The 27,536-nt window shown below is 41.3% G+C and overlaps 1 protein-coding gene across 1 annotated transcript; it reads left to right on the plus strand.

Moving 5' to 3' along the window:
• On the plus strand, window positions 1-27,320 carry LOC143287497 (protein brambleberry-like). Its single transcript, XM_076595525.1, has 11 exons — window positions 1-261; window positions 4,943-5,071; window positions 6,930-7,115; window positions 8,751-8,973; window positions 11,180-11,296; window positions 12,321-12,500; window positions 13,650-13,856; window positions 16,453-16,629; window positions 17,488-17,684; window positions 19,422-19,525; window positions 22,764-27,320. The coding sequence occupies exons 1-11, from the start codon at window positions 25-27 to the stop codon at window positions 22,879-22,881; spliced, it is 1,875 nt and encodes a 624-aa protein (XP_076451640.1). The 5' UTR covers window positions 1-24; the 3' UTR covers window positions 22,882-27,320.
• The last annotated feature ends 216 nt before the right edge of the window (window positions 27,321-27,536 follow it).

The following is a 27,536-nucleotide window of genomic DNA, read 5'->3' on the forward strand; positions in this document are numbered from 1 at the left end:
CCTACTTCCGATTTGATTTTCGAAATGTCCAGACAGTTTGAATTTAAGCGAATTTTATTTGCTTGTGTTCTAATACTGACAATCAGAAATGGATGTGGAATGTTTGAATGGTTATTTGGAGAGCAGAAGACAAACCTGGACGATTCGAAGGATTCAGAAGAGCCAACAACTCGCTTTGAAGTTCTTTCGTCAGACGAAAAATTCTTGGACTTCGCAACAACATTGGTTGACCTCTCGCCTCTTGATGCCTGTTATCATGTTGTGAGCAATCTTTATTTCTTTTTTGACTGATTTAGTGTATGATAAATCGGATCCATTCTTTCACTGTTTCATTCGCAGCTTACTCAACCGTGATGTTAACTGATGATGCAGCATGAGTGCAGCAATATGGTCACATGTTTTTTCCTTCTTTTCGTTACACGACCAACATCGACTTGCCGATGACTGTTGTGGTTGATGCGTGCTTGGTAGTTTAGTGTTTCCATTACCCACTGAGAGAACCCAAGTTTGAGAATATTATGGAACTGCATCTCTCTCTCTCTCTCTCTCTCTCTCTCTCTCTCTCTCTCTCTCTCTCAGTGACACACACATGTTATATGATAGTTGTGTTTGAACATGACCATCAGAAAGGCAGAGGAGGCTAGTGATGCCTTGATTTTCTGGGCTAGAATTCGCTTATAATGAATAGTGGAGAGTGTCTTGCCCAAGTTGTATCTTACTGGTTACTGGTTGTGTCCATGTTGAAGCTCTTTGGAGCTTGTTCACAGGTCTCACTAATACAACTGAAAATACATACACATACGTGGCGCAAGATATCGACAGTGACTAATAGTAGCAATCTGGGTCAAATTTTGCAGGTAGCTCCTTCCAGTGTGCGTCAAGCCTGTTCTTAAAAGCACTGACTGATGGGGCTGTGACCACACTGTCTGGCAGGCTGTTCCAGGTGGCGGTTACGTGCTGAACAAAAAAACTGCTTCTGATGTTGAGTCTGCAGTGTGATTTGTCCAACTTCAGGCTGTGCCCTCTTGTGTCTCTGCCTTGATAGTAACTGATGTGGGGGCGGCTGGTCAAGTACAGGCCATGCGTGTATTTATACATGTCGATCATGTCCCCCCTGAGGCGGCGGTGCTCAAGACTGGGCAGGTTCAGTGCAGCAAGGCGCTCTGAATATGGTTTATCCTTCAGTGATGCAATGAGCTTGGTGGCACGCCTCTGTACGTCCTCTAGTTCGCAGCACAGTGTCTTGTGTCGGGGTTGCCATGCTGTGTGTCCATACTCGAGAACCGGGCGAACTAGAGACTTGTATAGTTGGATGAAGACTGCGGGGGTGAGAAAGTCGAAAGATCTTCGGATGACTCCAAGAAATCTGTTTGCTTTTTCAGTCGCTTGGTTGATGTGGTTCTTGAAGGTCAGCCCTTTGTCAATCAGGACGCCAAGGTCCTTCTCTACCTCACTTTCTGCTAGTTCCACAACTATCAGTTCCCCTTGTCCATTATGGCCTTTCATGTGGTATTTCCTGTCTGTCTTTGGGTTCTCTATTCTCATGACTGAGCATTTCTCAGGATGAAACCGCATTTGCCATTTTGTAGACCAATCGTGAAGTCGATCCAGATCGTCTTGCAGTGTTGCCATGGCTTTATCATTGTCGTTTCTTGCAAAAACCTTCGTATCATCGGCGAATAACTTGATATGGCTCTGGACATGTTGGGGCAGATCATTTATGTACATCAAGAACAGAACTGGACCGATGACACTGCCTTGTGGGATGCCGCTTGTCACCTCTCCTCTCTCTGACATTGCTCCGTTGACACAGTATCCCCATTCTCTCTGTGTTGGGATAGTGTCCTCAGAGGCCAACTTGCCCCCAAAGTTGCAGCTCTGAGAGCCAGTGCAGTATTGCCTCCTACTTAGTTTCTTCTGCTTCTCGTTTATTAGATGGACTAAGCTGTAAATGAATTCCCATTGCAGTAGAGAAACCATTGATCATAAAGCTCTCACTTTGATGTTGACCCAACTGTAAGCTTATGTCTATCTCTGATATATAAGCTGAGTATTGACACATGTATGTTGAAAACAAAACAGAAACACACATCACTGATTATCAATAATTGTGATTGTTACTAATGTTGGTTGAATCTGATGAAGTTGCCAGGCCATGGTGCTTGCAGATCCATATGACAGCCTGAACCTTGAAGGGCACAGTAATCCACAAGGAGGGTAGTCAAAAGTTACCACTAGGTTGATAGTTCTCCACTTCCAGGCCTATTATTTGTTCAGTTCCATGTGACACTGAGTCTCTGATTTTCAAGTTTTTGGACTCGAGGATGGACTACTGCACTCAATGCAGAATAGTATACATTTGAAGTTTCCCATTATTCTATTGCAGTGGTTTCCAAATGGTCTACACTTAGGATTTCCCTACTGTCTGTAGAGCAGGTTTCCAAATAATCTACAGCTCAACAGTTTCCCAAAGATCTACAGCTTGAGTTTCCCATTTGTGTGTGGTTAGGGTTTCCCTGTTGACCACAAGGATGTGACATGATTTTACTTTTAGTGAGGTTGTTCTTATTTTTTACTGGCCCCTAGGCTCTTGTGTTTCAACTGTCAGTTCTGACAAAAGGATTCTGTTAGGGATTTATTTGTCCTCCATTCTCACGAATCTCCACATTTTCCCTGTCCAGCACAGTCATCCATTTTATATAACTGGATAATGGGTGCTGCAGTCTATGCTGGGGTATAATTCAGTGATTTTCTTGGAATTTTTGGTGTTGGGCTTGTGGAACCAAGAGAAACCATTGTGGGCATGAACTTCTAATGAATTTACTTTAGTATAGATCCAGAATTGATAAAAAAAAAAAAAATGATGAGTAAAGTTCAAGCTCAGCCTCCTTCATGTTTGGTCATGTAAGGTTGTTGCTGTTTATAAGTGTTTTTTCTTGTCTTAAATTTGAAAATCCATTGACTGGTAGAGGAACTAAATTCTTAGAATAATTTGTGGAAATGTGATGCTTATGTCATTAAGTTTATGAGAAGCCGAACTGTGTGGTTATTCAAGGTGTGGACGGTACAAAAGAACTAAGTGAATGATGATTTACTGTATAAAAGGATAGACAAGAATTCCCGCGCACAGGCCAGGAACATATAGAGGCCAGTCACAAATGGGTTTTTTCTATTGTTTTATTTACAATAGTTATGAGAACGTAAGAAAAGAAGACAAACTAAAGGAGAAGACATAAAAAGAGAAGACTAATAAGAGAAGACTAAGAAGAAGAACTAAGAGAAGAAGACAGTGCCTGGAATGACACAAACAAATGTCATTAGCACAGCATGTTGGCACAAGTGAATAATAAAGCACATGTATACATATTACATGGAAAGACTGCCACTTGGTAGTGCATATGTGTGAAGACCAAACGCTGACATCAAATGACATTTCTAATACATTTAAATAGTGCAGTTAAAGTGATTGAAGCTGTGCTGATTTAATGAAAGTACACTGGCAGTATAGATTAGGTAAAGCTTATACTGTGTCAAAGTGACTCAAATGAATCAGTTTATCATGTAGCACTATACTGGAGTAAGCCGTATAGGAGAGGGCATGATAACTAAATTACAATTAAAAGACTGATACATATCAGATGGTTTTAACCAGTAACTGATATTAATCCAACACTATCTTGTAATCACAACAGCAGAATACTACACACATCTTAGAGTACTGAGAATCAGTGAAACACTAGCCTTCATCAGTGACAGCAAATGAGAAAGAACGCGTCATATGCACTCACTAGAATATTCTCGAACAAACTATCAGTGTCCAGAGACGTCAATGACTGTGACATTAAGAAGAATCAAATGGAACACTGCTCCAAGCATATGACAACATGGTGATTATTTAGATCAGTCATAGCCGAGCTGTGACTAACATGTCAAAGCAATAACTGAACAAAGAATTAACTGAACAAAGCAATAACTGAACATACTCATATGAACACAAGTACTGTGTTGAATAATACAATTTACAAATCAACACATTCTACACACTAGTACTTACAGCGATACATAGTGAGATGTTAGCCGTTGTGAGAACACACACTCACACTGCCCGCGATGCAGCAAGAGAGAGAGAGAGCAGCTCTGGTCAGATGACTGACTAGGTACAAAATGACCACTCATTACTCGCTCTGCCAATTTATACAGGTTAAGCGAACTACAAAGACAATCACGTGTGCTGCAAGCAGATTGACCCTAATCTGGCCAAATCTGACAACATCTGTGTTTCTTACAAGGTGTTCAGTGACAGATTTCTAAATGATTCCTGAACCGATTTACGTCGGATAAGTTGCAAAAGGAAGAGCTAAACGACTACTTTCTATTGAGTATAAAATGAAGTGTTGATTATTTATGATGAATTTATAATCTTAATTTAAGTCACCTGAATAGGGTCAGTTTTAACGAGCTCGTTGCTGAAAATTACAAACTGCGTTAAATCAGTTTAACGTAGGCAAACATAAATGGAATAGACTTATAGATGGAATTGAGACGATTCTGCCAGTATATAATACTTGCAGTTTACTGACCTGACCAAAGATATATTAATTAAATACGGTGGACCAGAAACACAGATTCCAGCTCAGCCAGTAGCATGCCGCAATGCTGGTCGAGGAGTAGGCTGTCTGGCGAGAACAAAATGATGTAAGCGGCTTTGCGTTCAAACTAGGAGTGACGTCACACATTTTCTGCACACAGGTTAGTTGTGAAAACTGTCGTCTGCTAATATAGCTTGTGCGTGAATCATTATCTGAAGCCTAAGAGCGCTGTCTGAAGCAGGATGAAGCTAAGCGATTGGCTACATATAAAATATTGATACTCACTGGGGTTTTTTGTTGTTGTTGTTGTTGTTTTTTGTGGTTATATTTTAAATCAGGTTGCTCCTTAACAGGTGATTTACCAGCTGAAGAAGCGATGTGGGGAGCTGTCGGAAGAAGAGCTGGGAAAACTGTCTGTGCAGCTACTGAACTGTCAGTCAGAGGTGGAGCAGAGACCCATCTTCAAGTGTTCAACTGACATGGTAAACCTAGCCATGCATTTCTGGCTTACTACTTGTACTACTCTACTAGTTCAGATGGTTTACAGTCGTTTCGCCTCAATGCCAGTTCGCCCCCAACCATTTGCCCTCGAGCCAGCCATTTGCCCCCATACCACAGGTCCATTCGCCCCTTTCACAGTCATTTCACCCCCAACCAGTTCATAAAATTTAAACGTTTGATGATGTATTGTTTTCTTCGAGTTCACAGAAGGTAGTAATTATTATAGCGAAAACAGGGGATGGCTCGAAAATTGAATTGGATCAGTAAAATCATGTCTTAGCCACACCTGCCTGCTAAGTTTATCCCTTAGAGGGAAGGCAAGCATGGGAAAGGAAATAGGCCTACATAGCCTAGGCCTAATGAAATATAACGTTGAACTTGAAGACCGCAGAATCAGTTGGTAGGTGCAAATTCAGTTGCTTCAATGTCTTTATTGCTGCACACATATGAGCAGTGCTGAGAACAAAGAAAGAGACAGGAGACAAAGTACAAATACAAATATTGTTTGGTCAAGATTGATGCAGTGCTACATACTTCTAGATTCAAGGAGACAAGAGGAATGGAGAAATGATCAACAAGACTAGACACTGACAGTAAAGTAATTATTTGTGAAGTCACAAAAGATTTACGAGATCATATCGGTAACTGCTCAAAATGGAAGAGCTGTAAGAGGCTTGTAAAAGCTGTATCCACAGTTTCAGAAAAGGTCAAAAAAATTTTTAAAAACATGTAAAATGAGTAAGAAGGATAAGAGCAGAAACCCATAACTCTGTGTGTATGAATGTAAATAAAAACAGAAAAAGTACAGTTGTTTTTGTCTTTATTGGAGGAACAGAGCACTGTAACGCTCACTGAAATAAACCAGGCAGCTAAAGGGGCGAAAAGATGGCAAAGGGGGTGAACTGATTAGGGGCAAGCTGGCAATAGGGCGACTGATTGGGTAGAACTGACAGTGGGGCAAAACGACCAGATACCATTCAGATGGTGGTGTGTTATTTTAGTATCACTGTATTTCTGTTTTCAGTAGGATTCCTTGAATGTATCATGATGTAAACTTTGTGTGTTTGTGTGTGTGTTTTCTTTTTAATCTACAACTTCCAGTTATTGTAGATATGCAGGGCAGAGGTGAGCTGAGGTAATTTCCCTCTTTGTTTTTTTTTTTTTTTTTTTTTGTTGTTTTTTTGTTTTTTGTTTGTTTAACAATTGTATCAAGATCTCTGTGGAGTGAATCTTTAAATTATTTACAAATAAATATAGTTTTCCCTCTTATTTTTTTAATTCCCACAATGATCCACTTCCACATCCATGATCAGAGTGAATCATCAACAGTTTTACTGAGGATGGTCAGCTGGCATGTGCACATGCAGTTAAAGAAAGCATCTGCAATTATTTAGTCTTTCATGTATTTAAAAAGTATTATCATATTCTTCAAAGCAAAATATAATGCCATTGAATCAATACAATTCCTATCAATTCAAAACCAAATCAATCATTTTAACATTACCAGGAATTAAAATTCTTCACTTGTATTGACCATTTATTTGTTTGAAAATGCAATTCAAATGCAAAGCATTGAAACAAGTCCATTCATGTTCAATATTGTCCAGTAGCAGATGAAATACAAGATCTATACAACTTTAATTCTGCATGTGACATTGAAAAGTTTCAACTGCACTTAAACCATGTTATTTATATTACATTTACACATATCTAAATCAAACAAGTATGCTATACACATATAATACATTTACACACATTTCGATGAAACAAACATGCTATCCTTCTTCTTGTCAGTGGGAACAGAGCACATTTCATTCTCTCGTTATTGTTGTCTGCCAGACACTGGCGGAGTGCACTAAGAACATGGACGCTGTGACATGGAACACATATCAGATCGTTGGCAACCGTGCCCGCGCCATGTGCTACGCCACGCAACAGCTGCAGTTCCGACGACTGACGGAAAAGTCTGTCAACCAGCTGGCAGCTGCTACATTGGCTCAGATGAAAAGCATGCAAGAGCTTAAAGTAAGTGGTGAGCTTGGTTTTTAGTACAACAGTCATTAGTTGTACACATGTATTTGTTATGGGTGCAGGTGTCTAGGATTTACATAGTTTATTCTGAGGCCAATTAGTTACTCATTGCAAGAAACTGCATTGTAACAGCAACCAGCTTCAGCTGACTGTTCACCATGAGAAAAAGGACTTTTTATTTGCACTTTTGTTTCGCCAGTAAACACCAGTGTGCTTGTGAGTGTGTTTATTTTCCTCCATCTGTATATGAATTTTTTTTTTATCTAAGTGTGCGTGGAGGGTAGAGTGTTCAGTCATTCATGCTCGTGCATGTTTATCTTATGTGTGTTTGGGTGTGTGTTTGCTTTGCGTTTGTTGATTTCTTCATGAAATATAGTTTGTTTTATTATAAGCATCATTTACTTGACAGTTTCATTGTTTGGTGGGTTTGGAAATGTGCTGCTGTGGATTTTTTTTTTTTTTTTTTTTTTTTACAGGTATTGATTTGTATTTGTGAATGCATTGGATGCTTTTGTTGACAGAGAGCTTCTGTGATGCTTTATGTCATGTCTGTTTTTAACTGGATCATGTTAATGGAAATTTTGCCATGTAAAAGTTTTGCATCATTAATTCTGCCTCACACTGCTTTTGATTTCTACTTACTGGAGAACCCCTTGATTTAAACACCCTTTTATCCTTAAAACGAAAATAAACCAAAAACAAAGAAGCTGTAAATGTGTTGTTTTTGTGGTAATGCTTGAAAACTGACATAATTGATTGTATAATATTAAACTTTGTTTGAACCAAGCCTGGTTCATGGTTTTCATAATTACTGTTTCTTTTTTTTTCTTCTTCTCCTTTTTTTTTTAATGCTAGAGACTTCCTGGCAAAGATATGACTTTTTTGTTTTTGTCACCAAAATGCCTCCCCCCCCCTCCCTCCCCCCTTTATTTTCAGGGGTATCCAGGTTTATGTCTGCAGTGTTTATTAGGTGATTTTTTTTTTTCAATAGTTTCTCACAAGGAATTCAGAATTGTATTGTATTACTCTTCTTTTTGCAAGAGATTTCTCAATGTGAAATTTTGGACACTCTCTTGTCATGGAAAGTGTCACTACAGTGCAGCACCACCTTTTTTTTCTGCTTGCTTGCTGTGTTTCTTTTCTATTCAAAGTGATTTTTTTCTATAGAATTAAGAATTTTGCCAGGGGCAACACTTTAGTTGCCATGGGATCTTTTACATGCGCTAAGTGCATGCTACATATGGGACCTCAGCTTATCATCTCATCTGAAGGAGTAGCTTCCAGACCACCACCCAAGGTCTAGTGTAGGTGGAGAAAGCGCAGGTTTCAGTCCCATGTGCTCTGATTCTCTTTGCTTCCAAGGTGGGCACGTTACCATCAAGACCATCACGCCACAGAATGTCTTGGTTCCTTGCAGACCTATTCCAGTGCACTGCTCCTCCTCCAAAGAAAAATCCTGAACTGTTGCAGGCCTTTCCATGGCACTGCTCTTCCTCCATTGGGAAAAACCTGAACTGTTGCAGACCTGTCCAAGGCACTGCTCCTCTTCCTTAGGGAAAAACCTGAAATGTTGCACACCTTTCCAAGGTACTGCTCCTCCTCCTTAGGGAAAAACGTGAACTGTTTCAGACTGGCCAAGAGCAGCTGCACACCATGGCCACGGACACAATCCGCCGGCTGTTTGAGAGTCAGCAGGAGCTGCTGGTGACCCACGAGGCGCTGCGAGCAGGACAGAGCGACGTCTTCACCTCCGTGGCAGACAACGTCAGGCAGCTTCAGCAGGAGAAGGCGCTCATCGCTGCCGGCAACCTGGAACTGGCCCAGCTGGCGGAGAAGATCCGCGCCGAGCTGAGTGAGTTAGGGTCTGACTGTTTGTCTGCCTGTCTTTCTGCATCAGTTTATCTTTCTAAGAGAAAATCTACACAAGCTGAGTTGGAAACTGTGTCTGTCTTTCTGCATCAGTGTAAGTCTTTGTTGGAGAAAATGCGTGCCGAGCTGAGTGAGTTGGGGTCTGACTGTTTGTCTTTTTGTCTTTCTGCATTCATTAGTGTAAGTCTTTGTTGGAGAAAATGCGTGCCAAGCTGAGTGAGTTGGGGTCTGACTGTCTTTCTGCATCAGTGTAAGTCTTTGTTGGAGAAAATGTGTGCCAAGCTGAGTGAGCTGGGGTCTTACTGATTGTCTTTCTGCATTGGTGTAAGTCTTTGTTGGAGAAAATGCGTGCCAAGCTGAGTGAGCTGGGGTCTTACTGATTGTCTTTCTGCATTGGTGTAAGTCTTTGCTGGAGAAAATCTGTGCTGAGCTCACTGAGTTGGAGACTGTTTGTCTGTCTTTCTGTATCAGTTTAAACTGCCTTTGTTGGAGAAAATCCATGCTGAGCTCATTGAGTTGGGGTCTGACTGTTCGTCTGTCTGTCTTTCTGCATCAGTGTAAGTCTTTGTTGGTGAAATCTGTGCCGAGCTCAGTGAGCTGGAGACTAACTGTCTGTCTGTCTGTCTTTCTGCATCAGTGTAAGTCTTTGTTTGAAAACATTTGCGCCAAGGAGAGTGAATTTTTGTCTTTCTGTATCAGTGTAAGTCTTTGTTGGAGAAAATCCATGATGAGCTGAGAAATCCATGCTGAGCTGAGTGAGTTGGAGTCAGACTGTGTTCATCTGTCTTTCTATATCAGTTTATCTTTGTAAGAGAAAATCCACACAAGCTGAGTTGGAAACTGTTTGTCTGTCTTTCTGCGTCAGTGTAAGTCTTTGTTGGAGAAAATGTGTGCTGAGCAGAGTGAGTTGGAGACTGACATCCATCCATCTGTCTTTATCAGCATATGTTTTTGTAAGAGAAAATCAGTGTCAAGCCAAGTGATGTGGTGACTGACTGATGTTCTTCTTTGTGCGTCAGTTTCTGTCTTTGTAAGAGAAAATCCGTTCATCTGTCTGTCATCTGCGTCGCCGTCTATCTTTTTAGGAAACGTTCCAACTGTTGTTGGGGTTGTTTTTTTGGGGTTTTGTTTTTTTTTGCAGCAACAGGTGACAGTGAAATCTAGTTTGAGTTACAAGGAGGCATCAAAGTGTGCAGACTGATCCATGTATGCTGCATCATATCTGCTTTAAATTAAAAGAGAGTGGAATAGGGGGCGGGGGTCAGATGCCTTCCCTTTGCACAGATCCAACACAATTGTCAGGCCTTGAGAGCCAACTGAATGCAGAGACGCAGTTTGTTCCGATGTTACACCAACGGTAATATTGTCCCTACAACTACAAGTTCATTTTCGACTGCATAGCATGGTCACATGCTTTCCTGTCGTAACGTTGCCCAGACACTCTAGATCTATCACTTACAAGCTCAGGGCAGTCACTACTAACTTTGGTCTCACGTGATGATGCTCAGCTAATCATGTGCATGTTTACATTGAAACAGCATCGAGTGGACCAATCGGCTTAATCGTGTGCCCAAACAAGAGAGAACGTGGTAAATCAAGTTGCGTCTCAGTCAGATAGCATCTGTGCTTGGTGGATTAAGCTGTGGAATGCAAGGAAAGAGATGGGAATAGAAGTTTCACCAAAAGTACACTGGAAAATATCTGTGCATCCTGCCCTCCATTTTGGTGAACTCGCGTGCTCGTTGTATGTCGTGTAGATAAAATGTATGTTTGCTGATGTGGTTCGGAGTATGTGTTCTTACCAAATTCAAAATGTTCCTACCAAATTTCCTGATTGTTCCTGCAAACATTTGACAGGGGTTGGCATCTCTGTGAATGCTGCAGGGTGAGCTGGGGGTGGGAGGGGTAGGGGAGGGTTATATCCAGCAAGGCAATATTGAACAACAAACAAGTACTCTTGCTCTTGGCATGACAAAGGTGCAGTCCCCTGGTTTGTTTTACAAAGAGTAAAAGAATGTTTCTGTTGTTGTGTTTTTCTCTTTGCTTTGTCTCTGTCTTGCTCTCTCTCTCTCTCTCTCTCTCTCTCTCTTGTCTCTGTCTGTGTGTGTGTGTGTGGTCTCTCTCTCTCTTTCATTTGTCACATCTGTTGGCAGTGCTTTCAATTCATGTGTGTTTGATGTTGCTGGCAGACACAACAGCGGAACTGATCAAAGCTCAGGAGGTGACCCAGCAGGAGAAGCACGAGGACATTCTCAAGGACCTCAAACTCATCCACGCTCAGGCTTCTGAGGCTCTGGCCAAGCTGGGTGAGTGTCGCACACACCCCATTCTGACAGTTTGTGTCAACTCTGGAGTTTGTCGTTTTTTGTGTTGTTGGTGGTGATGGTAGTGGTGGTAGTCGTTGTTAGGGTGAGGTAGGGGTTGTGGGTTGTGGGTTTTTTTTTGTGTGTGTGTGTGTGTATGTGTGTTTTTGGGAGATTGCAGCATTCTGCAGTCACGCTTCTGACACATTCAGTTCAGTTCTGGCCTTAGAACATATCTGTACAAATCTGTTTTCATGAATGTCTATGTGTGTGTGTGAGAGAGAGAGAGAGAGAGAGAGAGTTTGATTTGTCATTGACACATTCCAATTGTCTGTGTTGTTAGTGTTTGTAACCATGTTTTCCCACACTGATGTTACTTGTTAGAGCTTTGGGCCCCTGAGCTGAGGAGGTCGAGTGCATAATGAATTATACCCATTATTTTTGTTGTTATTACCAAAAAAAATTTGGCTATTGACCACATTATTATATAAGCCGCATCCCCTAATTTTTTTTTTTTAGATGTAAGTTTATTCACACATAGCCGGTGTTGTTTATAAGCCATGAATATTCACACAAAAAAGAAAAAAAAAAGTGCAAAAACATCTCAAAATTAGCCACAGAAAGTGAGAAACTCGATTGCCTTCAGTTTGAAAGCTGCATCGTTGGTATTGCTTCATGCTTCCAGCATGATGAAAGTTGTCAGAGCAAAGCTGATAAACTGAATATTTTGTATGCATAAAGACCATGTGTAAATTTGGAGGGAATATACATGAACAGTCAACACTGGCACACTTTTACAGACAGCTTTGAATTGATGAGGAGTCAAAACAAGTTTTGAAAGCTAATTTGAAATCAAAAATAGACTGGAGACTGACGACAACACTTGATTTGACCTGAATGTGTCATCAGAAAAATCTGTTAAACAAGCCACTGTCGTTATTTTAGCTGCAGGGGTCATAGCTGAGGTGGAAAAGCTGCGGCTAATAGACCGAATTTGACAGTACACTTCTATCTTTGATGTCCCCAGATGCCAGCAGCGAAAGGCTGCTGACTCACCACAGCAGGCTGCAGAGACAGCAGGAGGAGGTGTTCCGGAACCTGCAGAAGATCAATGGCACGGTGATGGAGGTCATGGCCACTGTGGTGGGCCTGCAGGCCCACATGGAACAGCGCATCTCCTGGGTCACCCAGATCCTGGGAGGGGCAGGTGAGGGCCCTCTGGGGCTGTGGGTGAGGGTAGTGGTGAGGGGTTGGTGGAGGGTGTCTGTGGGTGAGGGGCTGAAAGACACAGAACACAGAACACCGACCAGAGAACACCAACACCCGGAGGAAAACTATCCCCAGTCATGAGTGCAGAACCGGGCAAACACCCCTGAAGAGTGCAGAGCAGACACGACTGCCTCTTATGCCAGTCGCTGGCGAAAAAGCCCACAATCCTGTCACTGACTAAGGAAAGGTTGATCTCAGTTCAATGTCAGCCTGAACTGAGACACACGAGATTCCTGTGCAATCAGCACAACCCCCACCACTCTCCAGCTGAATGGGGTGGGAGAACAAGGAGGGGGTAAGGCACACACACACACCTTGGTTTGTCATGAGATGTGACAGATGTTTGAAAGTGCAGTATAAGTGTATTATTAGAGTTGTGATTAAGGAACAGTTATAATCACAGTTATGATAATATGTCTATACTGCACTTTCAAACATTATCAAAGCACTTTACCATGACACTTTAGTAGACTTTAATTGTAATTAAGGATAATAACTAATAGTATTACCATTATTGTATGTCTGTATGTTTTAAATAATGTTGAACTCAATTTTTTTGAAAGAGTCTACAACAACAACAACAACAACAAATGTTATTAAGGAAAAAATATACCTGGTTTATACTCTGCTTTCAAACATAAATAATCAAAGCACTTTACAATGACACTTTAGCAGACTTAATAGTTATCAAAGATAAAAACTAATATTATTACCATTAGTATATGTCTGTATATTTTAGATAATGTTGAACTAAAAAACAAAACAAAAAAGTCTATTACAAAAAAACAAAAACAAAAACAAAATGTTATTAAGGAAGAAAGATACTTATCGGTTATCCAAAATCTCTCCCCTTCCCCCCGTCCCTGGTTTATCCTGCACTTTCAAACATTATCAACGCACTCTACAGTGACACATTAGTAGACCATATTGTATGTCTGTTTTAAATAATGTTGGACTCGGTTTAAAAAAAAAAAAAAAAAAAAGAAAGAAAGAAAAGTCTATTACCAAAAAAAAAAATGTTATTAAGGAAGAAAGACACTTATCTAAGATCTCTTCCCTGCCCCCGCCCCCTCCTAACTCCCCACAGACGACAAGCTGGTGGTGCTGCAGTGCTGCGTTCTGCACCTGGCCTACTTCCTGCTGGTGGTGGTGGTGGCCGCCTTCCTGCAGGTGGGGCTGTGGCTGCGGCTGGTGGCCATGGTGGTGGTGGTGGCCAACATGGCCGGACAGCTGGCCCACGGCAGCAGTCTGGACTTTGCCGGCCTCACGGCCTTTCTGGCCGCCGTCCTCCTCGGTGAGTCCGTCCCCTGGGTTTTTGGGAGGTGGGTGTGGTGGGTAGGGGAAATAAATACTTGAGTATTGTCATAATATGCAGATTTCCAAATTGGCATTTTAGTAGGTGGATTAGTGGTGGTGGTGGTGGTTGTTTTGTTGTTGTTTCTGTGTGGGGTTTTTTGGGGGGTCTTTTTTTCCCACTTTAGTTTACTTTGCTCTTGTGTACAGACACTCACTTTGATATGGATCAGAGATGAAGAGTGTGGAGGTTGGGGGAGGGGGGTAAACCATCATTTGATGTGGGGTTTTTTTTGTGTGTGTGTGTGTGAAATGTTCATCACTGCCTTGAGCACAGTCGATAAACTGATCATCAAACATTTATGCTGTGAGCCAGATAAAAAAAATGGTTTGTATGTTTGGTTTACATGGAAGAGGGGTGCCTCCCGCAATATATGCAGATTTCCATATTGGCATTTTGGCTTCTTTTTTTTTTCTTTTTTTTTTTTTTTTTTCTTTATTTTACTTTGCACATAGGGTTAGTGACCCCTGGGACCTGGCAGCACACTTTTTCAGTATAAACAAAAAAAAAAAGATCAGTCACTTAGGGGATGGACAGGGAATTGGAAAGCATGAGGGGAGGGAGACGAAACAACTGCTTGATGTGGGTGTTTGTTTTTTGGGGGAGAATGCTTATCACTTGCCATCAGTGCCTTCATAGCAGTTGACTCTACAGAATATCCACAAAACATTTACGCAGGGGTAAGAATGGTCTGTACGCTTAATCTGTGGAATTGCAAGTCATGCGTTTAGAAAGGAAAGCTGGGTGCTGTCATGTTCTTTTGGCCATTATGTTTAGTTTGAACAGTTGTGGTATATCTGATTGATCGGGGTTTGTTTTTTGTTGGTTTTTTTTTGTAGATCTTAACTCTTTCTACTCCAGGTACAAGTTAGAGTGGAGTGATGGCCTAGAGGTAACACGTCCGCGTAGGAAGCAAGAGAATCTTAGTGCGCTGGTTCGAATCATGGCTCTACTGCCGATATTTTTTCCCCTCCACTAGACCTTGAGTGGTGGTCTGGACACTAGTTTTCGGATGAGACGATAAACCAAGGTCCCGTGTGCAGCATGCACTTAGCGCACGTAAAAGAACCCATGGCAACAAAAGGGTTGTTCCTGGCAAAATTCTGTAGAAAAACCCACTTTGATAGGAAAAACAAATAAAACTGCACACAGGAAAAAGAAAAAATAATAATAAAAAAGGGTGGCGCTGCAGTGTAGCGATGAGCTCTCCCTGGGGAGAGCAGCCTGAATTTCACACACAGAAATCTGTTGTGATAAAAAGAAATACAAATACAAACAACTCATACCATGATTACTTCCTCTATGGACCAGGCACGACGAGTAGTCGAGTACCAACTCACTATTCTAATTTCGTTCATTCTTACTAGGTACAGTTGGCATTCTTCTTCTTTGTTCATGGTCTGCAACTCCCACGTTCACTTGTATGTATACAAGTGGGCTTTTAATGGATGACCGTTTTCACCCCACCATGTAGGCAGTTATACTCCGGGGGGTGGGTGGGGGGGGGGGGGGGGTTTCTCAAGGCCTGACTAAGCGCGTTGGGTTACGCTGCTGGTCAGGCATCAGCTTGGCAGATGTAGTGTAGCGTATATGGATTTATCCGAACGCAGTGACGCCTCCTTGAGCTACTGAAACTGAAACTGCATGCTGTGTGTGTTCTTGTGTTTCCATAACCCACCGAACGCTGACATGGATTACAGGATCTTTAACGTGCGTATTTGATCTTCTGCTTGCGTACACACACGAAGGGGGTTCAGGCACTAGCAGGTCTGCACATATGTTGAACTGGGAGATGGGAAAAATCTCCACCCTTTACCCACCAGGCGCCGTCACCGTGATTCGAACCCAGGACCCTCAGATTGACAGTCCAACGCTTAACCACTCGGCTATTGCGCCCGTCGTTGGCATTCTAAACTGAACCATTTACGGATTCCAGAAGCATGAAAAAGAACTTTTGTTTGACCGATTAAATCAACAATTCTCCATCGATTTTCGCTGTTTTTTTGTTGTTGTTTTTATTGAACCATCCTGTTTTTTTCTGCAGTGGTCTCATGTAGTGCTGGTCCAGGGAGGTTGTAGCAGGCATGTAGCCGTGGGTCGGGCAGAATGAGTTAAGGTGTTTTCAGTTTACTCTCCGTTTTCACGAGTTCACGTTGATTTAGCATTTCTTTAAAAAGAATGTGAAGACATCCGTCACATAATTTATTATGTCTGTATTGTCTCAAGAAATGTTTATTTATTTACTTATTTATTTATGTATTTATTAAGATGTTTTACTAAAGCACATATTCTTGAAGCTCTATGCATTTTACAGTATCATGTCATTGCCAGCATTGTCTGTTGCATGTTTCCATGACACTTTTCATTTCTCTTTTCCTGTCCATTTGCAGGCAACCCTGTATAATGACCACAGCAGAAAGATGTTGATGAATGAATGTAAGATTTGTGGAATGGATGGGTGAATGATGGGGAATTAAGAAAATTGTTGGGGGGGGGAAAAAGGTGTTTTCAGTTGTTGCTGTGGTGGTTTTTTCAGGCCAGTGGTTGCTGCGGAAGATAGGAAGCGTTGCCAGGTGGAGGAAGCAGGGCTGGGGAGGGAGCGGGCCGGGTCACTCTGTAGCCATCGGATATTCCGACAGCGGAGACCACTCCCCTTTGTCGCCGGCAGAGGTCCGACAGCTGACAGCTCTGCTGCAGAGACTGGGTCACACTGGTGAGGGAGGAGGGACAGAGGAGGGGGGTGGGGGGCGTTGGTCTTTGGTACTGAACTGCACTGATTTCTGTATCTGTATTTGCCTCCCTTTGCTTTGTGTTTTCTTGTTTTCGTTTCGGTGCCGTGTGGTTCTTTGTGTGTTCCTCTCTCTCTCTCTGTGACTCTGCTTCTGTCTCTGTTTATCTCTCTGCTTCTGTCTCTCTCTCACTGTCTGTCTGTTTATGTCTCTCTCCCTCTCTCTCTGTGTCTCTGTCTCTCTGTTTTGATTTGCTACTCGGTGTTAGATTTGTGTGTGTGTTGTTGTTTTTTTTGTGTGTGTATTTGTTTGTTTGTTTATTTATTTTTGTCTTTCTTTGTCTCTCCATCTCTCTCTCTCTCTCTCTCTCTCTCTCTCTCTCTCTCTGTGATGAATTGATTCCTAATAAATTCTGTCGTCGACCGTCATTTAGATTTACTCCTCTAATGTCAAACACGAATGAATATCTGACTAAAAGACTAGCAATATTTGTGTATAAAGCACTAGACTTTCGACACAGCTGTATTGACAACATGAAGCAAACATAATATTATCTGTCATTTTGTGCATTTTCTCACCCTATTGTAATGGGCCAGAGGCCTCTACAATTAAACCATTCTGAGTTTTCTCTCTCTCTCTCTCTCTCTCTCTCTCTGTGTGTGTCTCCCTCTCTTGAGCTGCTACTTGATGTTAGACTTTTTCTTTTTTAGACATTCATATCAACCACTAACATAAAGCAAGCATGGACAGCAGTGAATCACAGTCTAGACTAGTTGGGGGGGATAAATCGCATTTTCTGTTCCAAGCATTCAAAAAAAAAGTCTTTCACATCTTTCTCCTAGTGCCGGAATCCCTGGGCACGCAGCAGACGATGGCCAACGGCAGCGTTCCCAGGTCCCCCACCCCCATCACCACCACTACACCTCCCTCTTCCTCCTCCTCCCCCCCTGCCTCTCCCGTCACCAGACAGGTGTTTGAGACGTCACGTCATGCTGCCTCCTCTGCTGCGAGGCCTGGCCCATCCGGGGACGCTGCTCAGGTCAGTGAGAGATGGGTGGGTGAAGGGCAGTGTTGTTGTTTTTCAATAAGGAGGGTGTGCAGCCCGCTTTCGTGGTGGACTTTTCATCGCTGGCAGTGTGAGAAGTAGGTCATATGCGCAGCCCACCACCGTAACTGGCTTTTCTGTGAGTTTGCACTGCTTTTGTTCAGACACGTTTTCAGCAGAGTTTAAGAATGGATCAGTTCAAATACATAATGGCAGATATATGACATGAAACAAGACTAAAGTAAATGATGGGTGTAATTATAAAACCAAATATACTGTGTAAACTTGCAAAAATAGTTAACTAAAATGTTCAAAATCCTTTCATCTTAGTGATTTCCACGACAAAATTTTGACTTTCGGTGACCTGAAAAAAAAAATGAAGATGCGCATGCACATGTACTTCTCGTTAAAAATGACTGGGAAGTCATGATGATAATCTGACAAAACTGGGTCTGCACACACTCCCTATTATTCTGCAATTGTGGGCTGCAGCTCGCAGTTTCACTAGTATATCTACAAGTGGACTTTCTTTTGCTTTCTTTTTTTCCTTTCTTTTTGTGCCCATACTTTGTTAGGTCAACCACCATTTTATTTTGTATATAAATTCATTATGTCAATTCAGAATAAATGGGGGAAAAAATCTGAATACATTGAACATTAATAATAACAGGTGTAAGTTATTATAGTCCATTACATATTATATACTCAAACACACACATATGCATGCTCTCCCTCTCCCTATCCCTCACACCCACCCACCCACACACACACACCCACACACACACACACACACATACACACACACACACACACACACACTAAGTATACAAAATACAAAGCATCATCATTCATTACCATTAATTTTTGTATTGCTTATACCTTTTCATTACTGAACACATGATGGGTGTGTACATTTTTTTCTAGTTTTCGGTTAATGCATTAAAGGGAAGCCAGGCCCTTTCAAATTCTGTCTGTGTTCTTTTACATGCATGACCGTTTTTACTCTCCCACTGAAGTGGTGCGGATGATGGGACAGCAAAAAAATGAATCAAGAAAGGTTCCATGGCAGGCATGTCTGCTGCATATGTATGTACTTCATTTTTGTGGATGTGGGTGTATTGGAATTTCCTTTTCATCTCTTCCTGCTCCCAAACCAGCTTTGGGCAAAAGCAGACCATCTGTAAACTTATAGGAAGTAAAAACCAGTGGTTAGTAACAACAAATTTATGGATAGAAGCGGTCAGATAGTAACTGATCAAAAGCTACAAATGATTTTTAATTAATGGTTTTTGATAGAACACTCATGGTGATTGGATGATGGGTTTAGAATTTTAAAAAGCAACTGGTCTCACACACACACATTCATTCACACAGTACATTACACAAGGTTGCATGCACAAAAAATGAAACACATGATCTTAAGACATTGTGAACATGACTCAGAACTTTCAGATTTAATTTATATTCTAACAAATAAGAATGTGTTTCTTGTCTTGTTTAATGGCTTAAAACCAGAAAAAAAGCTCTTGTTGTCCCAATTAAAACCAGAAAATCTTCAAGGCTGTTCCTGTTGATAAATTTGTATGGATGTCCGTATCACTTTTATCCCTGATCACTCCCCCCTCCCCCACACACCCATGTCTATATTTAGAAAACATAATTGCAATCGGGGGCTGAAGTAAGCTGATGGCCATGGTGTGAGAGCTAACAGCGTTGCTGTCGCTTGTGCAGAATCTGATGACCGTGCGACAGAGGCTGCTGGACACGATGGTAGAGGATGACCGAATGTCTCACCGCTCCTCGCGAGCGTCAACGCCCGTTAACCGGATGTCACGGTACGCTTGGTCACTGCCCTGTGATTGTCTCTGTCTCTGTCTCTTTGTCTGTATCTGTTGCTGCTCAAAAGTAAAACTGTGTGATTGTTCATGGCAGTTACACAGCGTGTACACACATGCTGCAACACCTTCACACACACACATTCACACATGCACGAATGCATGCGTGCACACACACGCACGCGCGCGCACACACACACACACTCTTACTAATTTGCACACATGCATGCACGTAGTTTTTCAGCGGTTCTGCAGCTATCTATGTTGCCTCCTTAGACAAAAGGGTTTGTAATCACTCCAGCCAGGTATGCTTTATTGAATCAGACAGTGTTTATGTGATATTTTGTTTCTCTTTCTCAGACCTGATAACACACACGCATGCACGCACACACAGTCTCTCTCTCTCTCTCTCTCTCTCTCTCTCTCTCTCTCTCTGTGTGTCTCAGAATGAAACAAGCCACATTCCAGACTGTGTAGTTCTTTGATGTGCTGACTTGTCCCTTCCCTCCTCATGGGCTGTTTGTTTTTCCTTCCACTGCAACTACAGTCTGCGGTTCCCATGTGCATATGTCCTGTGCCCAAGGCTTTCAATGTGTGCAGGGACATTTGTTTCCCTGCAGTGAAAGTCCAGTGCTTGCTGGGTGTCTGAAGGGGTCCCTAACCCTACAAACCCTGAAGTGAAAATTACACAGCCTTGAAATGACCCATGGCTCCATTGATGCCATGCCTCTGCCACATTCAGACATTCCTTTAACAATTCATCGCTGTCAGTTCTTTCTGTCTCCACTCACCTCTCTGTCTTTGCCTTGTGTGCCTGTTGATCTGCCTCTCTGTCTGCCTGTGTATGTGTGCAAGATTCTCGTTGATTTTCTTTATTAAGTCGAATCGTGTAGCAGATGCGCCTTTCTCTTGTCACTCCCATCTTGTCTCCCATCCCATTTTATCATGCTTTCCCAGGTGGTATTTTGGCATTCGTTCAAACTCTTGAGGAAGGTGTAACTGTAAGGCTGACAATAGGACCAGAAAAGCAGCTTTTCATGGTCACTTTTTCCTGCTTATGTCAGTTGCTGTCTTTGTTGGGATCCCTAACCAATGGGTGCAGTGATCAGATCAGTTAATTCATTAGCTACTATTGCATTTCTTATCAGTATGTTTCATCATCTTGTTTACTTCCTGTTCAAATGTCATCCTTCATGGGCAGCTATGGCAAGTCACTGGGTTGTGATTTTTCTCCTGCAAAAGTGGAGAGCATCACAAACTTGTGAATGGTGTTCCTGGATGCCATGTGGATTATTTCTGAGAGAGAGAGAGAATCAACTATGCCTGATAACATTGCAGTTTCATCCCCTGTTGACCCTTCTGAATTATCTCCCATGGCAAGTGATCCAGAGACACCAGTCATAGCTTAGTTGTGTTCTCAATCACAGCAGGAGAAAAATCACTACCCAGTGACTTCCCAAAGCTGCCCTTACAGGGTGATGTAAAAAAAAAAATTAAAAAAAAGGGCGGGGGGTGAACAAGATGATGAAAAAAAGAAATATATTGTAACTAGCCAAATATTTTATGAATACAGAGATGCCATCTGTTACAATCTCACCATATTTTGTTACACTCGATCTCAATTTGTTCCGATGTTGCACCAATGTCAAAATAGTTCCGACAAGTTCATTTTCAACAACATAGCATCGTCACATGCTTTCCTGTTGTAACATTACCCAGATGCTCCAGACCTATTGATCACGAGGCCAGGGTAGTCACTACTAACCTTGGTCTCACATGGTAATGCTCAGCTAATCACGTGTGTGTTTACATTGAAATAGCATAGAGTGGACCAATCTCTCAAGAGAGAACATGGCTGAATCAAGGGAGAATGTGGCTAAATCAAGTGTTTGCATGCCTTGTAGATAAATGCATATTTGCTGATGTGGCTCAGAGTCTGAGAGTTCCTTCCAAATTTCCTGATTGTTCCTGCAAACACTTGACAGGGGTTGGAATCTCTGTAAATAATGTATCTGTGCACCTTGAGGGGTCCAAAAGGATAGCAGGGAGGTGACAAATATGTGCACAGCTCGAGTGGCCAACTCAGCTGCGTCATCACCACAAACATTGTCAGACAAAGGGGCTCTGACACACAGGAAGTGATGTGTATAGCAGCCTTTACTTGGGTCCCTGAAGAGATGCCGTTCACCGCTGATTGACCAGATGGATGTAGATCACCATGATATTGGAAGAAAACAATGTAGGTAACAATGAAACAACCTTTCTGCCACTTAAAAGAAATACTTTACAAAGATGTGGAGGGGGCAGGGGTAGGGGGAAGTATATCTATATCTCTGTTTATCTATCTGTATCTCCTTTTTTAAGATACTTTTGTGTGTGTGTGTGTGTGTGTGTATGCATACATATATATATATATACACACACAAACACACACAAACACACACACACACACACACACACACACACACACAGAATATGTCATACTTTCCTAAAGAAACCTGTTGGTGAAATTTTTAGAGTTAAAGGAAAAGGGGACAGTCAGTTTCTGGGGAGGTGTCTGGCATTTTCTGTTGTTCTTGTCCGAGGATGCACCCCTATTGAAAACACTGTCATAGAGCAGTGACAGCAGTTCCAGAATTTACCTTGCTTTATATATCTTATCTGTCTTTTTGTATCTGTATGTATATGCGTGTGTGTGTGTGTGTGTGTGTGTTTCCGTATCTTTCAGAGGGTCACCCCATTGAAAACATTCTCATTGAGCATTGTCAGTAGTTCCAGGCTTTACCTTGCTTTATCTGTCTTATCTGTCTATTCTATGAAGTGAGAGCTGTATGATCAGTGGTTTCTCCATTGCAGTGGACAGTCATTCACAGCTTCATCTTTCTTGAAGCACTTTGACTCTCAGACTAGGAGCCAAGAATGCACTGGTCTTGGTGCTGCAGCCTTGAGGGCCGGTTGGCCTTTGGGAACCATCCCAGCGCTGACCGTCCTAAAACCCTCTTGGCTGAGAGAATGGGGATGTAACTTGGGCAAGACACTCTCCACTATAATCAAATTCTAGCCCAAATAGTTGGGACAGCAGTTGCCTCCTCTGCTGTTCTGATGGTTATAGTTGAACACAACTGACTATCCTTCATCATAGATCTGTTGTATCTACATGTATCTGTATATATATGTATGTGTGAGTATATATATATATATAATATAGATATAAATATATGTTTCCATTGTGTTTCAGAGGGTCCACTCCCTCAGTGTCCTCACGCTGTCTGGGACGCACGTTGGCCGGCGGGCAGTGTCGTCTCTCCGCCACTCCAGGGTCAGATTTCTGTCGTCGACACGTGTGTGACACATGACAGCTCTGGCCCAGTCGTCCCTCATCAGATCTGATTTGGTCTGACCAAATGACTATGTCAAGTGATATCATATGAAAATTATCATCAGTTTCTGCTTGCTGTTTTAATTTGTCTTTTTTTTCTGGTCAAAAGAAGTGTTTTCAGCTTCTGCTTGCTTTTTTTTCTTTCTTTCTTTTTTCTCTCTTCTTTCGTTTTTCTTCTTTTTTTCTTTTCTTTTTTTTACAGAAAACTTTGGTTTTAACAGCTTTATGGTGAAAGAAGAAAAAAGCTACATGATTTATGTAGTCAGCAGTTTCTTCAAAGTTGATTTGTGGAAGGCTGCTAGGAAATTTCAAGGAGTTATCCTTTGATCAGTGTACATGCTATAAGTAATTTAAAAAAAAAAATTTTAAATGGTGCGGTGAGTAATGTAAGTAAAAGGAGCTGCATGAGCTGGTGATGGACAATGGGTTGTGCTGAAAGGTGGTGTGGGGCTATAGATATTGGTTGATACTGCTGTGCTAAAGTGTGTTCCTGTCAGTGCCTGTGTGTGTGTGTGTGTGCATGTGTACGTGTGTGTGTGCATGCACGTGTTTGTTTTACGTGTGCACTTTCAAAAAGCTAGATCTGACGCCAGCTCTGAAACTTGGACCATAACTGACTTGTGGCTGTGTGTGTTCAGAAATCTGTCACCTTTTGTTGGGTGTTGTGCTCCACAAGCATTTCTCTGATGGTTTTTACTGTGTGAACTTGGTGCTGCACTGTCCACTTTTTTTTTTTTTAATGCCAGTTTCTGCACTCATCACTTGTGTTCACTTTGGTTTCCAGATCAGATTGTATCATTTCATTCATAGACCTTACTGGTTAATAGAATAGTCAGAACAGAAGGGTTCTTGTGCCTCTTTAGATAATGAAATCAGAATGTTTTAATGTTCAAGATTAACGTATATTCAGATTTACATCTGTTTATGAACAGTTTACATGTGTGTGGTTTTGCTGTTTCTCTAAAACCAAAATGTGCTTTGCACAAAATCCAAACAATGAAGAGACTTGAATTTTATACTCCGAAAGATAATTGTTTCATATTATCATTTGTCAAAAGAAATGTATGCTTAGTAATGTTGATATCAGTTTTAACATGATATTAAGCAGGGCATTGCTTTTTATGGGTTATTTTTTCTTCATTGAATATAAAATTTCGCATTTTTATGTTTACACTTTTTTCTACAATGAATCAGTTGGGAAAAGAAAGTGGACCATGTGAAAGTCTCTGTCAGTTGTTCCAATGCGTTGTATCAGTTGATCAGACCCATCAATCGTGAGTTGATAAGGTTATTTGTTTGTTGTTTTGTGTCTGTGCATGTGAAAGAAAATTACTTGTATGTGTATGTTTTGGGGAAATTGACCAGTGTCTCTGCGAGTGTAAAAGAAAATTACTTCTTTGTGCATGATCAGGGGAAATTGACAGGATGATAATGAAATGGTGCTTGTGCTTTGTTAATTTGTTGGTCTGTTTTTCTTTCTTGTTTAGAATAATGTGAAGAAAAGACATCGTCTGCTTGTAAAGTTTCTTTACTGTGTTGTTTTTTTATATGAAACTTTCCTCTCTTTTTTTTCCTTTGCCTTGTCACAATTTATGTACATTATTGTCACTGATACAGAGCTGTCTGAAGGTTATGTCACACTGAGCAGTTTGATGATGCTGTCTGTCATCACAGGATCAGGGCTATCAGAAACAAAGGCAGCTGTTAAGCAGACATTGCTTCCATATGTATGCAACTTTTGAAACTAATTTTCACCCATGCGTCAAAACAAATTGCTTATGATTGCTTATTTATTGATTATGAATAAGATGCAGCTGAATACTTTTTGTGTGTTGATGATGTTTCATTCTATATGACATGTATGATCAACATTCTTTGCTGCTTGTGTACCATGAAGATTTCATGATAAGAACTCTTTGGGGAGAGGTTCTATAACATTTTCTTTTTTCATTTTTCTTCTTCTTCAGGGTTTATGTTTAGGACTGCCATCCTCTTGTGTGTGGCTTCTGCCAGCATCGAGACTGCGGCAGATGAACTTGGATGTGTCTGAGAATGGGGAACTTGGAATGAGTAGTAAGGAAGTAAAGCCACTATAATGATGCAGATGATGGGGCAGCAAAACAAGACAAGAGAAAAAAGAACAAAGAATATTGCCAACCAGAGCCAGAAGAGAGCAAAGGCAGACAAGGGCTAGGAGGGTGTTGGGGGGAGAGGGGGTGAAAAGCTAAAATGCCAAAGAGATATTTTCTTTACACTCTAATGGGCAGAGCAGAACATCGCAGTTATACACCCGGAGGGGTTGCAAAGTTCCTGGAAAATATCATTTCAGTCTTACAAAGAACAATCTGGATCGTAAAGTCAGTGAAGACAGATGCTTACTCACAACATAAGTGCTTACTCACAAATCAAGAGAATAAGAGAATATTGGAAAGGAATGTATGAAAATGCATGTATCTGGTCAGTGAAGCCCGATGCAAATCACAACATAAGTGCTTACTCACAAATCAAGAGAATATTAGAAAGGAATGTATGAAAATGCATGTATCTGGTCAGTGAAGCCCGATGCAAATCACAACATAAGTGCTTACTCACAAATCAAGAGAATATTAGAAAGGAATGTATGAAAATGTATGTATCTGTTTGAGGAGAAGTGTCAGTTACCTCACTTCTTTATCTTCCTTGGGCTTCAGCTGTAATGGATAACGACCCCGGGGAAAACGAGTATAGAATATGATACTTGACAGTCATGTTTTTTATTGTGTACAAATAGTTGGTTTAATACACACAAATAATCTAGCAGAAAAAAAGGTCACATTGTTGATATGACATGTATTAGTTCATTTATATCTTTCAAAGGCCTTAATCTAGCAGAAATAAAGGTCACATTGTTGATATGACATGTATTAGTTCATATCTTTGAAAGTCCAACAACCCTGCACTGTTCAGTGAAAGGTTTGAGACCCCACCTGCACCCATGTTACTCATATCAGAATGTTGTTTTTGAACAGCTTTTTAACTTGACAGCAATGAGAAGGCCTCTCGACGATGGTTTATGCAGAGGCCAAGCTGCTGCCACTGTTATTTTCCTTCCTTCTTTTTTTTTTTTTAAGTCAAAGGAGATGGACCAATTTTCATCTGAAACCTCCTTGTTAAAGCTTAAACCAGACCAAGCAGTATCACCCACCAATACTCTGTGTGCCCTTCACTTTACCTCTGGAGTTAGGCCGGCCCATTTTGGTCTTTTTGGAATGCAATTCAAAATCCACTTTTTAAATATATCAACTCTACATTTTGTGTGTGCTTCAAGTTCCATTGGGGGAAGGGAATGTTTTTGCACATTTTCTTTTGTCTTAGACAGTAAATAGATAAGGAATTCATGCAAATAGCGGTAGTAAATAGATAAAGACATCATGCAAATAGCAGCTACTATTCTGACATTGTAGGGCTCACAGTCTCGCAGTTTCTAAAGAACAAAATATTTCAATATAAAAATCTGCACTGTTTATCTAACCACTCTTTTCAAACTCATCCTCAGGTGCATGTGTCATTGCTGGTGCCATGTTTTCATTTCATGAAGGCAGCATTGAGTTTGTATGCATGCCCCCCAAAACAGTGACCAGGTTCCACTGCGTCGTGGTGTATAGCACTGCTAACTGACAAGCCTGGATCTGACAGACCCACAACATACAGATAGAATGAATTGCTTCTTTAGTGAGAATGGGTTATTGGGTATGACCTACCCACAACATAGGAATTAGTGGGTAAATAGTAATATGCACTGAAGGTTAAAGCAGTAGGAGGAGTTTGTATTATACTCCATGTTTGGTGATACATATACTTACCATGTCAAACTGATGCAAACTAGGCCTATCGGTTTGTTCTGCTTGGCCAAATTTCGCGTTGCTAACAGTGAAAAGCCGACCCGTCTTGCCCAGGTCCACTCGTAGTCAATCAAACGCCTCTAAAAGCTACAAGCGCTGAATGCATGGAAAGGAAAGAAAGTGGGAGAATTGGTTAAGGTAGGGGTGGGGGAAGAGAGGAGGAACTTACCTCTTGATAATTCATGAGTTGGTTTTGTAATGTTTTCCAAGAGTATGTTTTCAACAGAGAGAACTTCCCATTCCATTTGTACAGAGATCTGTATTCTGAATGTCGATTCTTATCATGATCATGTCTCTGTGTGTATTATATATAAGATGTATGTCAGCATCAGTCTGTCTGTAATGTTATTTCTGGAGGCAATGCCTGCAAAAAATGATGCCATGATGATGTTAAAGTGTACTCTGTTTACAGGCAAGGATTTTTTTAATGAAAATACAGCTGTTTTATTTTCTCTGTGGGTGAATGAATTTGAGTGCTCATGCACTGTTTTGGTTGGGTTGTGGTATATGGATGCTGGAAGTGATTAAACACACCTTTCATCATTGATGAGTTTGAGCTTGGCGTGAGTGGATGAGACTGGTATTATTTGTATTTGTATTTCTTTTTATCACAACAGATTTCTCTGTTTGAAATTCGGGCTGCTCTCCCCAGGGAGAGCGTGTCACTATAATACAGCGCCAGGGTGGTGGTAGACATTACTTGGGAGCAATGCTTTTTGGCAGATCTGCACACACACACACACACACACAC

The sequence above is a fragment of the Babylonia areolata genome, chromosome 11, assembly GCF_041734735.1.
Source record: "Babylonia areolata isolate BAREFJ2019XMU chromosome 11, ASM4173473v1, whole genome shotgun sequence".
Classification (NCBI taxonomy): Eukaryota; Metazoa; Mollusca; class Gastropoda; order Neogastropoda; family Buccinidae; genus Babylonia; species Babylonia areolata.

Coding starts and splice junctions, on each gene's coding strand:
- LOC143287497 (XM_076595525.1), top strand. CDS start 25: ATGTCCAGACAGTTTGAATTTAAGCGAATTTTATTTGCTTGTGTTCTA. Junction 5,072..6,929: donor TCAAGTGTTCAACTGACATG/GTAAACCTAGCC, acceptor GTTGTCTGCCAG/ACACTGGCGGAGTGCACTAA. Junction 17,685..19,421: donor CATCCGGGGACGCTGCTCAG/GTCAGTGAGAGA, acceptor TCGCTTGTGCAG/AATCTGATGACCGTGCGACA.